The sequence below is a fragment of the Linderina pennispora genome (assembly GCF_002104995.1).
Source record: "Linderina pennispora strain ATCC 12442 chromosome Unknown DL89scaffold_13, whole genome shotgun sequence".
Lineage (NCBI taxonomy): Eukaryota > Fungi > Kickxellomycota > Kickxellomycetes > Kickxellales > Kickxellaceae > Linderina > Linderina pennispora.
Window position 1 is genome coordinate 343,538 of NW_024468261.1, and position 15,426 is coordinate 358,963.

At 60.9% G+C, this 15,426-nt stretch overlaps 9 protein-coding genes across 9 annotated transcripts; 5 read left to right on the forward strand and 4 right to left on the reverse strand.

Annotated features, from left to right (window-relative positions):
• Positions 1–10: 10 nt before the first annotated feature.
• Positions 11–591, forward strand: DL89DRAFT_226194 (U6 snRNA-associated Sm-like protein LSm7; the record flags this gene model as incomplete). The annotated part of the gene is made up of 3 exons (XM_040884796.1): positions 11–227; positions 305–376; positions 452–591. The coding sequence occupies 3 exons, from the start codon at positions 11–13 to the stop codon at positions 589–591; spliced, it is 429 nt and encodes a 142-aa protein (XP_040741088.1).
• A 472-nt stretch (positions 592–1,063) lies between these two features.
• Positions 1,064–2,442, forward strand: DL89DRAFT_53388 (adenine nucleotide alpha hydrolases-like protein). The gene is made up of 2 exons (XM_040891785.1): positions 1,064–1,335; positions 1,416–2,442. The coding sequence occupies exons 1-2, from the start codon at positions 1,190–1,192 to the stop codon at positions 2,083–2,085; spliced, it is 816 nt and encodes a 271-aa protein (XP_040741089.1). The 5' UTR covers positions 1,064–1,189; the 3' UTR covers positions 2,086–2,442.
• Positions 2,443–3,693: 1,251 nt separating this feature from the next.
• Positions 3,694–5,605, forward strand: DL89DRAFT_294942 (uncharacterized protein; the record flags this gene model as incomplete). Its single annotated transcript, XM_040890575.1, has 2 exons — positions 3,694–4,907; positions 4,969–5,605. The coding sequence occupies 2 exons, from the start codon at positions 3,694–3,696 to the stop codon at positions 5,603–5,605; spliced, it is 1,851 nt and encodes a 616-aa protein (XP_040741090.1).
• A 158-nt stretch (positions 5,606–5,763) lies between these two features.
• DL89DRAFT_53940 (uncharacterized protein) lies at positions 5,764–7,183 on the reverse strand. Its single transcript, XM_040891789.1, has one exon. The coding sequence runs from the start codon at positions 7,070–7,072 to the stop codon at positions 6,017–6,019; it is 1,056 nt and encodes a 351-aa protein (XP_040741091.1). The 5' UTR covers positions 7,073–7,183; the 3' UTR covers positions 5,764–6,016.
• An 8-nt stretch (positions 7,184–7,191) lies between these two features.
• DL89DRAFT_294944 (uncharacterized protein) lies at positions 7,192–8,168 on the reverse strand (the record flags this gene model as incomplete). Its single annotated transcript, XM_040890576.1, has 3 exons — positions 7,192–7,789; positions 7,827–7,957; positions 7,992–8,168. The coding sequence occupies 3 exons, from the start codon at positions 8,166–8,168 to the stop codon at positions 7,192–7,194; spliced, it is 906 nt and encodes a 301-aa protein (XP_040741092.1).
• Positions 8,169–8,485: 317 nt separating this feature from the next.
• On the forward strand, positions 8,486–9,522 carry DL89DRAFT_294945 (uncharacterized protein; the record flags this gene model as incomplete). Its single annotated transcript, XM_040890577.1, has 4 exons — positions 8,486–8,565; positions 8,594–9,064; positions 9,091–9,223; positions 9,286–9,522. The coding sequence occupies 4 exons, from the start codon at positions 8,486–8,488 to the stop codon at positions 9,520–9,522; spliced, it is 921 nt and encodes a 306-aa protein (XP_040741093.1).
• Positions 9,523–9,562: 40 nt separating this feature from the next.
• On the reverse strand, positions 9,563–11,721 carry DL89DRAFT_294946 (WD40 repeat-like protein; the record flags this gene model as incomplete). The annotated part of the gene is made up of 9 exons (XM_040890578.1): positions 9,563–9,856; positions 9,882–10,522; positions 10,586–10,670; positions 10,713–10,817; positions 10,861–10,980; positions 11,031–11,168; positions 11,212–11,394; positions 11,444–11,634; positions 11,676–11,721. 9 exons carry the CDS (start codon positions 11,719–11,721, stop codon positions 9,563–9,565), a joined length of 1,803 nt encoding a protein of 600 aa, XP_040741094.1.
• Positions 11,722–11,948: 227 nt separating this feature from the next.
• On the forward strand, positions 11,949–12,699 carry DL89DRAFT_275690 (Yip1-domain-containing protein; the record flags this gene model as incomplete). Its single annotated transcript, XM_040889339.1, has 2 exons — positions 11,949–12,137; positions 12,190–12,699. 2 exons carry the CDS (start codon positions 11,949–11,951, stop codon positions 12,697–12,699), a joined length of 699 nt encoding a protein of 232 aa, XP_040741095.1.
• On the reverse strand, positions 12,694–14,249 carry DL89DRAFT_269598 (uncharacterized protein). The gene is given in 7 exon segments (XM_040888357.1): positions 12,694–13,051; positions 13,083–13,428; positions 13,454–13,502; positions 13,546–13,623; positions 13,643–13,681; positions 13,710–13,856; positions 14,114–14,249. 7 exon segments carry the CDS (start codon positions 14,237–14,239, stop codon positions 12,922–12,924), a joined length of 915 nt encoding a protein of 304 aa, XP_040741096.1. The 5' UTR covers positions 14,240–14,249; the 3' UTR covers positions 12,694–12,921.
• Between the last annotated feature and the right edge of the window lie 1,177 nt (positions 14,250–15,426).

Sequence of the window (15,426 nt, forward strand, 5' to 3'; positions counted from 1 at the left end):
CCCACTAGCAATGCGCGACGGCACCAGGTACTACAACAGAGGCGGCGGCAACCAGCGCGGCGGCGGCCACTTCAACAGCAACAGTGGCAGCGGGAATTACCGGAGCAACAACCATGGACACCACGATGAGCGCGAGCAAAAGGAAAAGAGGAAGCGTGACGCGATCTTCGACCTCAACAGATACTCGGACAAGCGTATTCGTGTAAAGTTCCAGGGCGGCCGTGAAGGTACGAGGCCAATAGCAACCACAGTGGTGGATGGAGCGTGGCAGGCTGGCTGATACTAACTGTATTTCACCATGTAGTCACCGGCGTACTCAAGGGCTTCGACCAGCTGATGAACATTGTGCTTGACGATGCGGTGGAAACTCTGCGTGGTAAGGAAAGCGTGCAAGCAAAGGAGCCTGCAGGCGGCGAGTAAACCACGCACACTAATAGTATAATTTATGTAGCGCACGACAATGGCGAGGCGGCGCAGGCCGAGACAACGCGCAAGGTCGGGCTGGTGGTCCTGCGCGGGCCCAGCATCATTCTCATTTCGCCGACAGACGGATCAGAAGAGATTGCGAACCCGTTCGTCCAGGTCGAGTAGGGGCGTCTTTCTGCAATCAAATACAAAAAGTGCATAACCAGCCCGTGTGGCATAAATCAATGTGGGCTCATGCGCAATGGCAGGCATACCCCCCGCACATGCGCCTTAGGTAGTAGCAGACGCTATAGGCTGAACGACAGCATGGAATATGCGGGTGCTGTCTGCGCAGATTGGTCTGGCCCAGCCCAGCCGGCAGGTGGGACGCAGGCGCCTGGAATTGTGTTTCAAAGATGCCACATTATGCACTCCCGGCGTCTGAGTGAAGCCTATGGCAAGCCTCGGATATGAGCTAGAAGTCTGGTGCAGTGTTGGCTAGAGAGCCTTGCATGCGATTAGCCTTGGGAGCAAATGGACAGACACAGGGTTGGTCCGGGGATTGGTGGGCCTCCGTGGAGGTTTGCACGTGAAGGGGCAACCGCGAGCACGCCAAGTGTTGGTTTTTCTTGGGCTATAAAATCGATGGCTTTTTTTCAGCTCTCCTTTTCAGCTTCACTTTATTATTATTTTGTAAATTCACTTTAGCTTTCTGTCGTCCAGACTACCAACACCCAAGAACACACTCCTTTGTATCCTTTTCAGCACACTTGTACAGCACACGATGGTTTCGCGGACCAGCACCACCAACCCCTTAGACTTCGCAGCGCTCAGCGCAGCTACATACGGCATTGCCGCCCAGCCGACGAAATTCGGCGCCAAGGTCGCACACGCACTCGAGGTCATTGAGGAGGCGATCGGCACATACGGGTAAGTGGGATTAGTAAGCCAAGGGGAATGCGCATAGGGAGGCGAGACCTGGCGGATAAACTAATACGCATCTTGCATAGACCGTCGCGGATCGCACTGAGCTTCAATGGCGGCAAGGATTGCACGGTTCTGATGCACCTGCTGCGGGCAGCGCTGTACCGGACAAGCACACCAAAGGCATCGGCGAGCGGTGGACGGGCAGCCCTGCCACTGCTGTCTCTGTACGTGGTGTCCTCGAAGGCATTCGCAGAGATGGACGATTTCGTGGAGGAGTCAGTTGGGCGGTACCGCCTGCAGCTGGTGCGCGAGGGCGGCGGGATGCGGCAAGGCCTGGAGGAATTCAAGGCGTCGTTCCCACATGTGCAAGCAATCTTCGTGGGCACACGGCGCGACGACCCGCACGGCAAGAACTTAGACTTTTTCTCGCCAACGGACAACGGGTGGCCCGAGTTCACGCGCGTGAACCCTGTCCTGGACTGGTCGTTTGACGATATCTGGGAGTTTATCCGATCTGCAGACGTGCACTACTGCGGGCTGTATAACCAGGGATATACATCGCTGGGCGATGTCGACGAGACAGTGCGGAATCCGGCGCTATGCGAGAGGGATGGAGTATATCGACCGGCGTGGTCGCTGAAGAACTGCGATCTGGAGCGGCACGGGAGGACCTCGAACATGACGGTGTCGCCATTGCCCATTGCGCAGGTGGCGGGCACGCAGGCAGTCAGCGAGCAGCAGATGGCGCGGTAATATTCATCTTTGTAGCGATCTAGAAATCAACAGCCTTCTCTCCCCAAATTGCCATGGCCGGCAGGCTTTAATTTGACTGCAGGACGTACGCAAATGGACGATTCGCAACAACACGCGGTGGAGCGGCAAGTATGCGGGCTGAAAAATGTTGGCTTGGCGAACCAGGTGTTGGTAGATCAACAGAATGTGGGTTGCGCCAGAGAGGAGATGGGAGGTGCCAATCCCTCTTGTGGTTTGCTGGCTTCAGCAGGTTTTGGGCCAGTCTGGCGTTTCCAGCAACCCGCCAAAGTAGCAAAGGACCGCCCGGCCACTAGCACTGTCAGCCGGCTATGCCAGGGAGGGATGGCCTGAGAGCCCCACTGGATTCGGGGCTGAGCCGAGGCGAGCGGCGGCGGACGTGGCGGCTGCAGATGACGAGAGTACCAGTCAAATAGAGCTTGTTGTACGACCGCCCATCCCATCCCTCCCCAAAGCACACGTTCGGTGTGGGTTGGGCGTGCGCGCTTTGGCGCAGCACTAGCGTTAGCGACAACACGAATGGTGCGAATCACTGCAAGTCCCGTCGCAGCCAAACGATCGATTATCAGTGCAGGCCGCTTCGAAAAGCAAACAGGAGGCTCTTCAAAGGGAGATGTCTGCAAGAGCAATGCACTGGCAAGCAAGGTGGCATTTGAGTGCAGCGGGGGGTGCGCAGGCGGAGAGAGGAAAAGTAATTCCTCCGGCAAGGCGAATTGCCGCCTTTTTGTTCCTATTTTCTTCGTCGTCGTCAGCAGCAGCCATATTTTTTTTTTCACTCGAGCAACAGCGCACAGAACCACTTTTTCCTCCACTCTGCCGCTTGATTATTATTTTTCCCCACACTTTCCCTCCCCGCATCATCTTGGCGCCTCGGACACAATCACCTTCTGTTCATTGTCCAGCGTTGCGCCCTGACACACGCACACACCCTTCTCCGAGTCTGTCGGCCAGGGGGAATCAATACCACTCGTGCATCTGCAGCCCGCGTATCATTTGCACTAGCCGATAGCTAAAACACGTCCTCTGACTCGGGCAGGGTCAGACCACCGTCAAAAGAAAATAAGGCCGCTCAGCCAACAGCCCTTATTTCTCTCCTCTCCTCTGCCTTGAATTACTCCCTTTTACTCTCTTATCCAAGCAAACTTTCGTTCAATTACTGCGCTTTGCTGTCTGTCCAGCAGATCCCTTCAATTCCTTTCCCGGTTCCTGGACTCACAAAGAGCCGCAAAGGCGAAAGCTTTCTCTTTTACCCATTGCTCACACGACAGCGCCATTCCCTGTTGGCCAGCATACTGGCATAGAATAGCCCACCTCCTTTTACAAAGGGTAAGTGCAGGTTCTTTCGGTGTTGCCATGGGCGTGTTTATTTTTAAAACGCTGGCAGGGCTGGGCAGCCTGGCAATTACAAATGAGATGGGCGCACATTTCCCAAATAGTACTGGCATGGCGATCCGGCCCGACATATCAACACCAGCAACAACGCCATGGCGGAAGTGGCATTAACAATGCAGCTCATTACGTAGGGAGGACCAGTTTGGGACCGACGAATAAAGTAGGCGGGGACCACTACACATTATTGTTTTATAAGCGATGATCGCGACACATGGAGATGCATATCCGCGGGCCCGGCTGCCCCGATCGCCGTACAGCAATCACGCACCGGTTTCACACACACATGGCTACGGCCACACGCCGGGGACGCGATCGCCGCCGCCATCTCTGCGTAGCACACCGTCGGCGCGCACAGTCCTGTTTGTGTACCGGAGCCACGGCGGCATGACACTGGTGTACCTGGACTCGATGCTAGCACAGCTGCGAGCGAGCCATCCAGAGGCAGCGCCGACATACGGGATAATCCTGGACGACCACGCGCTGCATGCGCGCGAGCGAATCACGGTGTGTGGAGAGCCCGTGGACAGCATGCTGTTTAATAGCACGGTCAAGGAGGTGCTGGAGGGGCTTCCGGGGCGGCAGCGGGCGCGTGCGGGAACACAGAAGAGTGCGACGGAGAAGCTCGACGACCTGCTGGTGGACATTGCGCTGCGCGTGTTTGAGAAACTGCGCGTGACGCTGATCGCCATTGCAGTGTCAGAGCCGGTCCCGACGCCGGTGGACGCAATGGGGCTGCTGCCGAGTGCATACCAGGCCAAGGGCGCAAAGAGACCGGATGACGACACAGGCTTTCTGGAGCACATGGTTATAGAGCGGTTCAAGCCGGCGACGATTCTGTGCGGGTTCGAGTCGCTGCCGTCGTACGCGGAGCAGCTGCCAAACAACTGGCGGGCGCGGCTGATGTACATGCTGCGGCACCAGATTCAGATCGTGTCGTCGTCGCAGCCGCGCATCGTGCGAATGCAGCTGCACAGCGTGGCACAAATCTTTAGCATCCCGGTGGTGTTTGCAGCGTCGCTGTCGACTATGCCGGCGTGCAAGGGCATCCAGCTGGGGGTATTTGGACCGGGGCAGAACCGGTCTGCCAAGCTGGCAATGGCACTGTGCCAGGCGTGGACAGAGGCGTGCGGGCTGACGAAGCACCACCCCCTGACACAGGGGATCGAGAAGGCGGGGCCGACAATCCCGGCGACGATCACGCTCCGAGCACCGGTCCGGCGGCCATCAGTGACGGCAGCGAGCTCGATCTCGCTGGCAGCGCACACGGCGCAGTGGATGGTGCGGGGGCTGGTCTCGGCGCGGTGCCCAGGGCGGTTCTACTCGGTGGTGAGGAAGACGCGGATAGCGGCGAGCTGGCACTTCAATGCGGCAGAGACGCCGTCGGACTATGGGCTTACCGGCGAGTGGTTTGCGTCACTGGGGACGAGCAGTCCGCGGGTGCTGCTGATACACCTGCCCGGACTCGTTTATCAGCAGCGTGCGGTACCGCAGCGAGACGACAGGGCAGTGGCTGACGGCGGACTACCGGGATCTGCTGCGGAGTCTGCACAAGCCGCTGCGCAGGCAGACGTGGACCCACTGCATATTTGCAACGAACGCGCTGCACGAGTCGAACGTGATTGACTCAAATGTGCCGCCGGAGCTGTCACAGCACGTGCTGCGCGACTACTGGACGGAGCTGACGGGGATGGGGCAGGAGCAGATATACATTGCGCCGAGCCTGGCCAGCGCGCTGAAGTTCATTGCAACCAGGTTCTCGGCGCAGATGGCGTCGCCAACCACGCCGACTAGCAGCATGGCGAGCCTGGTATCGGCGACACAGGGGCGGGGGCCGGTGCTGAATACGAGCATGCCGACGCTGACGCCGCGGTCGCTGAGCAAGAGCGCGACGATCTCAATCGACAACCTGCGGGCGCGGCGGCGCAAGTTCTCGATAGCCAATATGGGCAGCGGGGCGGGGCCCGATCCTCTGGTGGCGACGCTGCCTGCGCGGATGCGGCAGGGGTCGCAGAGCATTGTGGATCTGGGACAGCTGGTGGCGCCGGTGGAGGTGCTGGTGACAGGGTCCAAGTCGTTTGTGCACTCGGCGATGCTGGTGGTGCAGCGGTAGAGAGGCAGTTTTTGGTTGATTTAGAGTAATTTTATGTACAATTAGAGTCATAGCTTGCCGTTCTTTTGCAGCAGCAAGATGCGGTCCTCGATCTGCCTCAGAGAGCGCGCGGCGAGCTGCTTCTTGGAGGTGCATTTGATGGCGTAGGGCTTGAGGCCGAGTGTCTGGAAGCCGCGGATGACGGCTAGGGTTTCGGCGGCAGTCCAGATGGGGAGGGGCTCGGCTGGTTCGGCTGACGGGCTGGCGAACTTGGAGAGATCGGGGAAGGGGATCACGGGGCGTGGGCGCTCTTCCTTGATTGCGCGGTGGATGGTCCTGGGCTGAGTGGCGGCGGTGGCAGATGGATCGAGCTGGATGGTAGCGAAGCCTGTTACCAGGTCGGCGATGTCGTTGGGAACCGGCTGCCTAGATTCAGCGTCCATTGGCAGCTGTGCCGCTGCTGGTGCTGGTGGTGCTGGTGGTGCTGCTGGCAGTTGTGGAGTCAGTGGCAAAGGCGTCGCTGTCTCCCTTGGCTGCCGAGTCTGGCGAGGCAGATTCCGGCGATACTGGCTCAGGCACTCTTGGTTTCTCTGCAGATATCCTGCAGCATGCAAGCGATGCACTAACTCTGGCGACAGCGTCGGAAATCCTGGCAGCGGCTTTCGCGGGCGACTCTTTGGGCGACTCGCGGGGAGTCAGATCAGACCTGCTGCAGGCAGCCGGCAGCCGGCGGTCGGCGCTGATGGAGGCGCGGCCAAACTCGTACCGCGCGTATTCAACGCAGAGGCTGGGCGACGACTTTGCCCTGACGCGCAGCGGACGGGCAAGCGGCAGATCGCCGCAGGTGGGGCATCTGTGCTGGATGTTCTTCAGCAGCGCGCGGTGCCTAGCAGAGGTTTCCTCGAAGTGGCAGGGGGCGCACAGGGTGCGGAACCCCTCCAGGCCGCAGACCCCGCCGCCCTCCTGCACATCGACAATATGCGCGGCCTCCCAGAACATGCCGGGCAGGAACTGCTCCTGCATGCTATTCAGCGGCTTGCGCATCTTGTTCCCCCACTCGGCGTTCTGCTCAGACTTCCACTGCCTTACGAGCCTGCGGCGCTGCGCAAGCCCAGTGCAGCTGTTTGCCTGCTTGAGCATCTGGAAGGTGTCGACTGTGCACTGGTCGCAGATGCCGCGGTCGCGCTGGTACAGCTGCTTGCGCACGTACTGGCCATCGCGTCGGACCGTGTATTCATGCCGGCACTGCGTGCCTGCGCAGAAGGGCTGGCCGGATGTCTCCAGCCCGCACCACCGGCAGAGCGGCCGGCCGTGCGGGCCTAGCGGTAGAGAGTGCGAGTCGCGCGCGTCAACACGTACCGGCGCCTCTAGGAAGCGCCGGTACCGCAGCCCCGGGTACTGCTCGAGCAGGCGCTGGGCTGGAAGGTACTTGTCGTGGAGCGGCACGACGGGCACGTAGAGCGTGGGCGGACCGGGTTGCGGGCTCATTTGGTCATGGATTGCAGGGGGCTCTCGCTCATTAAACCCCAAATGCTATACACAGGTAGTTGAGAATAAAAACGAAGTTGCAGAAAGAAAACAAAAACAAAAGAGCCACCTGACGATTGCTACGACTCCTCGCCCTTGAACCGCAGGGACGACAGGATCACGCCGGCAGCGACGCCGACGTTCAGCGAGTCAAAGTATCTGGGCAGCTCCGACCGCATAGGGATGCTGAGCAGCACATGGCTCATGTCCAGCACCGAGGAGCGCACGCCGCCGCCCTCATTGCCCAGCACCAGCAGCACGGGGCGGTCGATCTCGCCCATCCCGCCGACGGTGGCCATCCGGGGGTCTCCCGAGGCGCCCGCGGCGGCGCTGACCACCAGCCAGCCGTTCTCGCGCGACTTCTCGACGAACCTGTCGACATTGCGGCAGCGCAAGAAGCGCGTGGCCTCCAGGGCGCCGGCACTGGCCTTGGCCACCACCGCATTCGGAACACACGAGTCCTTGCGCGACGCAACCAGGCCGTCGGCGCCAAAGAACATAGCCGAGCGCACAATCGACCCCAGGTTACGCGGGTCCTGCACCCGGTCCACCAGCACCCACAGCGGGAATGGCCGCTGCGGCGTCAGCTGCGTGCGCGTGGTCTGGATCTCCACCCAGTACTGCGAGTCAGCGAGCGGCCCCAGCTGCTTGCACTCGTCGGCCGCCAGGATGGTCGGCCTTCAGGACTATGCCCTGGTGGAGGTTGCCCAGGGACATGCGGTCGAGGAGATCCCGGGGCACATGCTTGACTGGAATGTCCTGCTGCGCTGCCAGCTCCAGCGCCCGCATGCGCTCTGGCGCCGGTGCATCGCCCTCGCGCTGGTGCTGCACGTACAGGCCGTAGACCTGCCGCGTCCCCTGAGAGAGCGCTGCCTAGCACCGGCTGCATGCCATAGAGAAAGTCCATGCTATTGCGCATCATCATGTTGCTGGTCAGCGGGTATTTGACTGACGGGTGTGGGCCGCGCTTCTTGGACTTGCCGCTAGCGTAAAACCGGCATTGTGCTTTGCTAACGCTCAGGGAATTGCGCACCACCGTCCGTGTCCATGCAAACATTGATAAAAAAAAAACTTTGCGAGCTAGGAAAAAAAAAAAAAGATAGCTGAGATCGATATTCAGCCAGCCATTTTTTAATTTTACAAAAGCATCCTTGGGATACGTGATCCCACGAAACCCTATTTCGCCTCTTGTATTTTTTTTTAAATTGCACACGAAGCCCTGCTCAATTGAATTTATTTGTCTTTTGCAATGCGACGGCCAGCCAAGAAAAGGAAGAAGGAGCAGGCCACACAACCAGCGGAGATCTGGCCGAGTACTGGGACATCGAAATAGTCGACGAGCGGCCGCATGGCCCCACACAAACAACCCTGACCATGTGGAGCCGCACCCTGTCGCGCTCGCAAGAGCCCAAGACGTCCGACTGCGTGCTGCTCGACGACAGCCGGCATTCCCTGTCCGGCGCCACAGCCCCTGTGCACCAGGCAATCGCCGCAGCCTGCCTCGTCGTCGCCTATCGTACTGGATGAGGTGGTGGAGCTGAGCGACAGCGATGTGGAGGAGGTGAAGCCGAAGCGGATGCGCTATGAGTCGTCGCCGGTCATGCTGAATGCCAGCAGCCCGACGGTGCAGAGGTTTAATGCGGCCATGCAGACCGTGCTGGTGGACTGCACGCAGGCCGCTGGATGGCGAGGATTCGCTGCCGAGCTCGCCTTACTCCGGGCTGACAGAGCTGTGGGCGCGCAGGAGCCGGGAGGGGAGGGCGTGGTAGCAGCGCTGGAGGTTATTCCGGAGACCCCGGGCCAGTCGCCTGATCTCTCGGACCAACTGCCAGAGCTCGCAAATATACCACCCCTGGCAGAGCTGCACAGCGACCCGATCTCGGAGTTCAGGTCGGAAGAGAACAGCCTCGAGCAGCACGGCAATAGCGACCCGCTGGCCAGCATCACGCAATGGTACCACGACAACCTGGAGCAGCCAGGGCGACTCCGGCCGAGCCATCGCATGGCAGCCAGCACAGCGAAGACGCGCACGCCTCTGGGTCCGAGTCGCCGCTGGAGGGATTCTGCAGTCTGCAGAATGCATCGCAGATGGATGCGTCGGAGCGCGACCTTGTACTATAACCAGTTCCAGCCCACGCGCAGCCACACGGCACCGCATGCACAGCCACGGCCAGGCGCCATTTACGTCGGCAGCAGCCGGGCGCCGGTGGGCGGGCAGCGGGCGTCTGGCAGCATCGCACAGTGCGCCGGTGCGCCCGGTTGTGTTGTCAAGCAGCGCGCAGAATGGCCAGCGGTCACGGCAGCAGCAGGCGGTGGGCTTCACGGTGTGCAATCACTATGCAGCCGATCCGTTCCTGGATGTCGAAGCGTCGCTGAACTGGGAGGGCGGCGGGGCGTCGCGGTTCGGGTAAGAGCCAGCATGGGATCATTCAAACATGTATTTTTTCTCGCTTATAATGTAAACGCGCCGGTGGCCACGGCCAGATTGCGCTTGGTCATCATGATATCGTATATCGGAGTGCTTTTGGTGCGCCACGTAGCCAGCAGCGCCTCGCTCTCCTGGACCTTCTTGGCCTTCCAGAGCCCCGCCGCGTCACGCTTCTTTGCCGCCGCGTCCTTGTCGCTGGTCGCCGGGTGCTCGCGGCGGTGGACGACGATCGGATGGTCGCTGGCGTCGGGCGATCGGTTGATGCTCCATGCGCGCACGGTCTCGTCGGCGCCGCCCGATACCAGCAATGTGCCCTCCTGGACTGAAGGCCAGCGAGTAGACGGGGCCGGTGTGGCCAGCCAGCTGCTCCATGCGGCGGCCGGAGCCCAGATCCCACACATTGACGGTCCATGTCCTCGCCAGCCGACGCCATGACGCGGCCGTCGGGCGAAATGGCCACAGTGTCGACCGAGCCCGTGTGGCCAGGTGAAGACACGCACGCAGCTGCCGCGCTGCACGTCCCAGAGACGCACAGACTTGTCGCTGGATCCTGTGACCACGTACTTGCTGTTTCGGGTGGAACCGCACGCAGTTGACGTCCGACAGATGGCCAGCAAAGATGCGCAGCGCGTAGATGTGGTCGCAGCTCCACAGCCGCGCCGTGCGGTCATGCGAGGCTGTGGCAAAGTAGAAGCCCTGGGGGGCAAAGCTGGCGTCCCACACCGGGTAGTTGTGGCCCTTGTAGCTGACTACATTGGTCAGCGTCTCCAGGCTCCACAGCCGCGCCGTGCGGTCCTCGGACGCCGAGATCATGTAGCGGTTATCGAAGCTAATGTCCAGCCCATAGACGGCGCCCGCGTGGCCCACCAGCCGCCGCGACTCGCCACCCGTTGGCTCGCGAGCCGCCTCCAGATCGCGCTCGCTGGTGACCGCCGGCGCATACACCGAGCTCTTGAGCCGCCGCAGCGGCTCGTGTGTCCAGGCTCCACAGCTTGATGTACGACTCGGAGAATCCCAGCTGCCATCAGCGAGAGGTCGTCCGAGACCGTCCGTGCAGTTCAGCGTGCCGCCGGTGTTGTGCAGCGTGTACATGCACACCGACGGCAGCGCCGCCGGGCCTAGGGCCACGCGCTTGCGTGCTGCCCTGCAATTGCTGCAATCTGCTGCACCTACGTCGCGTCCGCGCGCCGGCGGCATTGGCACAGCGCCGGCCACGCCCTCCTGCTTGATCTTGCCAAACTCGCTCAGCAGCGCCGCCGATTCCGTAGCCGCCTCGTCCTTGACACGCCGATCCGGCACCGATCCGCAATGTGCGCTCGACCTGCTCGCGCACAAACGGGTCGATCGGCGCCGGGCCCAGCGCGACCGGCTGCGCATTGAACGCGTCGATCTGGTTCTGCGTGTGGCCAGGTGATGCCCACGTCTGCAGGCGCCCTCGGAGCTGATCGGCTCGGTGCCGTCGATGGTGCGGATGTTCAGGTGCTGGTTCACCGACCGCATCAGCAGCGTGTACTGGTGGTCCTGCAGGAACGACAGCAGCAGCTCGAACCCCACGCGTGTCATCCGCACCATGTACTTGTTGTCACGGTACGCCTTGGCCAGCTCGTTGCTGCGCACGTGCTCTGCATTCTGCAGCGTCCGCAACGTGGCGATATCGCCAGCATGGATACACCATGTGGTCGCCCGAGTACTTGTCAATGAACTCCTGCGCTTTCTCGCCCAGCCCGCGCATCAGCAGGTCCAGGTACGCATGCACAAACACTGGGTACGACGCCGCATACAGCTCGTGCTTGTATACGTCCAGCGAGCTGTCGATCCACCGCCGCAGCGACCCATAGCTCTGGTTGTACGCATCCTGGGTTCCCCTGCTCCGCTTGGTTGTAGAACATCACCCAGCTGGGCACGCTGGCGTCCGCCCCGACTTCGTTCGCCGGGAACCCGCTTGCCAGGTCTGCCAGCGTCGATTCGCTGCCCTCTAGCTTGGCGTCATTGCGCAGCGCCTTCTCAGCCTCCTTGTAGCCCTTGTCCTGCAGGTACTGCAGCACAATCTTTTCCACTTGCTTCTGCGATGTCCGCGCCTTGGAGCTGCTGCTGCCTGTTGTTGTTGCTGCTGGATGTGAGTGTAGCTGCATTGACCGCCTGCGTCGCCACTAGTGCCGTCGGTGTCTTTTGCTGGCCGCATGGTTATGATAGAATATGGTGTTTGAAAAAAGAGTATGCTCTTTTTCCAAATTCGTGTGCAATTGCACTCGCTAGCCTTGTACAAAATAAGCACAAGCAGACTATTATGCAACAGCGATGCTCTGCGAGAAAAAAAATCCTTTCAACTGCTTGGCGAAAAATCGGTTCCTTCTTTTTTTTTTCCTTTCCTTCATTTTCAAACTCCATCCTCATCTCTCACCTCTTCCCATGGCACATTCGGTACTCTTTGACCAGGACGCCGGCTACGGCAACAGCGGGCTCCCGCCCCACGCACAGCAGACAGACGGGTTCGAGTTCTACCAGACGCAGTACAGCGACCCGTCGGCCGCGCAAGCCAACATGCACGGCACCGGCGACGATTTCTACGCGTCCTCGTACGGCACGGCGGCGCCGCTGGTAGGAGCGGTCGTTTCTGGCAGCCTTCGGCACCGGCGGGTTCCCGAACGAGCCGCCGCTTCTGGAGGAGCTGGAGATAAACTTCCAGCACATAAAATCAAAGACGCTGGCGGTGCTGAACCCGTTCAAGCCTATTGACCGCGAGATCTACGATGACGCCGATATGGCCGGCCCGCTGCTGTTCATTCTGGTGCTGGGCACGCTGCTGCTGCTGTCGGGCAAGTCGCAGTTTGGGTATATCTATGGCGTGGGGCTGCTGGGCACTCTGGGCATCTGGGCCATTCTCAACCTGATGTCGCACGGCGGCATTGAGGTTATGCGGACCGCCAGCATTCTCGGGTACTGCCTGCTGCCTATCCTGGTGCTGGGCGGCCTGGGGCTCACGGTGGACCTGAAGGCAGCGCAGCTGGCCGGCTTGGCGGCTGTCGTGCCGATTCTGTGGTGCACGTACTCGTCGGCGACCATGTTTGTCACCATCCTGTCCATGTCTGAGCAGCGGTTACTTGTCGCCTACCCTGTTGGTCTATTCTACGCAAGCTTCGCGCTGCTGACAATCTTCTGAACAACTATTTTATTTTAAATGCCTAAATGGCTTAAAGATCTGGAAAGCTAGGGTCGGTGCGGGGCTCCTGAATTTACAGAGTGGGGGGAAATGTATCGCTGCTGCTGTTGTTGCTGCTGTTGCTGCTGCTGGTGCTGCTGCTGGTATGAACCATCGCCAGTGCTTGTTCTGGCCAGCTCGGACAGCGACGGCAGCTGCCGCGACCCCGCATCCAGATGCTGCTTACCTGCCGCCAGCCGACAGTGGCGTATGCATGGGAACGCCATCGCTGCTGCCAAACCCATGCGCCGGATACCGCGTCCCCTGCTGCAGACCATTTGCCAGCGGCGGCAGCGCATGCGAGCCGCCGGGGCTGTGAGGTGCTGGGTGTGCGAGCAAAATACGACGACTCGCCACGAGCCACGGGCTGCGGCGACATCGGGATGTTGATCGAGCCGCCCAGCGCCCGCCCGCCGCCCATAGGACTGCCGACGGCGGCCGAGGCAGCAACGGCAGCTGCATCGTAGCTGCTGAGCGACGCGCGGTGCGGCACATCCATTGGTTGGCGCGACGTACTGGCCATGCTAGGCAACTCCGGCAGCGCCGTGCTGTGTCGCCGGAAGTCCACCGGCTGCGTCACCGGCGGCTGCACCTGCTGCGTGTAGCTGCCGGAGCTGCCGCCAGAGCTGCTTACATCGGCGCTGTTCAGCAGCTGAGTGCCATTAGCTGTGTATGAGGGCGCCATCGGCGCTGTGAATTGGCCCAGCGGACGCACTGCCAGCAATGCTGGGCTGGGTAGGCAGCTGCGGCAGCACGCCCAGCAGCTGCCTTTGGCTGCACAGCGGCGGATCGGCGCGGTGCTGTGACGCCGGTCATTTCGCCATTCTTTTGCTTGCGGCGGTCCTGCCGCTTGCGAGGGGCTGGAGCCGTGGCTGCGTCGAAGCGCTGGCCGCTTGCGAATGACGTCGGTCTTGAGGGCTATCGGGCGGCTTTCCTTGTGCAACTTGTAGTATAACCCGCAGGCATTGCACAGCGGATTGCCCTTGCTCGTCGCGGCGCCACAGTGGCGTGGTCGTGGTCTTGCAGTTTGTGCATTCGGTCTTGGGCACATCCTCCTCCTCGCCATCCTTGCGCTGCGCATTTGACCGCAGCGACTTGGGCCGGTGTGTGTTGTGCAGCTTGTAGTACAGCCCGCAGGCATTACACAGCAGCGTGTCATTGACCGATCGCCGCCACAGTGGCGTCGACGTTCACCCCGCAGTTGTTGCAGATGGGCCCTTCGGACTTGCTCGCTGGTTCCTGTGCCGGCATTGCGTGCGCCATGCCATACGGCGCCATCGGCAGCGCCCCCGGGTATGGCACGCCGTTCCACATGCCCTGGCTGCCCGCGTAGTCGCCCATCTGCAGCCCGGCCGCCGCCGCCCCGCCCATCGACGAAAATCCCAAACTGCGACCAGTCCGCTGCGTTGTTGGCCGAGAAGATATCGTCCAGCGTGATCTCGATCTGCGGCGGATCCAGATCAAACCCGCTCGACAGGAAGCTCGACGGCCCAAGCGACATAAAGTCCGACGCCTGCACCTCCTCGCCAGCCGGCGTCGCCGTGCCTGCCAGCTGCCCACTGGACGCAGCCATATTATCGCCAGCCGGTCCGCCGGTAATCGACACGCTACCGCGCGTGCTGACACTCGCCAGCTGCACAGCAGTCGCCGCCTCCTGATGCCGCCAGGCTTGCTCTCTTCGCCTGCGCTTGCCTCCACTGTCGACTGCTCGGCTATCTCGCTGGGCGTATGCCTGGCGGGCTCCTCAGCCACACTGGCGTCCGGGCGCTGCTGTCCCGCTGCTGCCGGCCCGGGGCTGGCGCTGCTTGACTCCTGCCTGCCTCGCCACTGCCTTTTTGCTTGCGCTTCGCCCGCCGCCTGCCTTCCTTTGCCCGCGTCTCCTCGCCTGTGCTGTCGCGATCCACTTCGCCGTTGGCTGGCGATGGCACTGGCTCCACCAGCCCGGAGTCCTCGGGGGGCCGGTCACCTGACTTGCCCAGTCGTACACGGATCTGTACTGGCTTCGTCTTGCGCAAATTCTCCGGCTTGATGATCGTCCGCTGCAGTTGCTTGGTTCGTCGCTGGCGACAGCTTCCGGTACTTGCGCCCATGGCCGCGCGCCTCCAGCATCTGGTGCAGGTGCCATAGCCGCCACGACAGGTTCTCTAGCCGCGACCCGTTCTCCAGCGAGTCCTTGACCTTTGTGCATACCCGCCAGATCGTCGACAAGTCTCCCACATCGTCAATGTCGTCGAACGGCGAAAACAGCTTCGTGCCCTTGATGCGAAGCAGGATAGGCGCCATTGATTCTGTGCTTGCGGTGTATTATCCTCTGAGCTCTTGCTCTCCCTATTGTTTTTGCCCGCGCCCACTATATGCAACGAAAAATAAAGCTATCCCGCACAAGTGGAAGGAAAAAATGCCCCTGGTACAGCCCTTGTTGCGGTTTGAGCCTCAGGCGTTTACAAGTACAGAGGCCGTGGGCGTAGGGGTGTTGGGAACAGCGGCAGCGGCGGTGTCTGTACAGGGCTGGTTGATAATGTGGTAAAGAGGTCTATCTGAGCGATGGCTCTTTTCAGCCCGGTTTGTCAGGAGGAGGCAAAGCTGCTGTATAGGTGGTGTAATAGATGGCTGGACTGAGCACTCGTCACGCACGTATATGAACAACCCAAGCCAGGAACTATTGAAAAGGGGGAGGTGTTGGAGAGA

Coding starts and splice junctions, on each gene's coding strand:
- DL89DRAFT_53388 (XM_040891785.1), top strand. CDS start 1,190: ATGGTTTCGCGGACCAGCACCACCAACCCCTTAGACTTCGCAGCGCTC. Junction 1,336..1,415: donor GAGGCGATCGGCACATACGG/GTAAGTGGGATT, acceptor CATCTTGCATAG/ACCGTCGCGGATCGCACTGA.
- DL89DRAFT_53940 (XM_040891789.1), bottom strand. CDS start 7,072: ATGAGCCCGCAACCCGGTCCGCCCACGCTCTACGTGCCCGTCGTGCCG.
- DL89DRAFT_269598 (XM_040888357.1), bottom strand. CDS start 14,239: ATGTCGCTTGGGCCGTCGAGCTTCCTGTCGAGCGGGTTTGATCTGGAT. Junction 13,682..13,709: donor ACGAGCAAGGGCAATCCGCT/GTGCAATGCCTG, acceptor TTATACTACAAG/TTGCACAAGGAAAGCCGCCC. Junction 13,429..13,453: donor CCAGCCCAGCATTGCTGGCA/GTGCGTCCGCTG, acceptor GCCAATTCACAG/CGCCGATGGCGCCCTCATAC.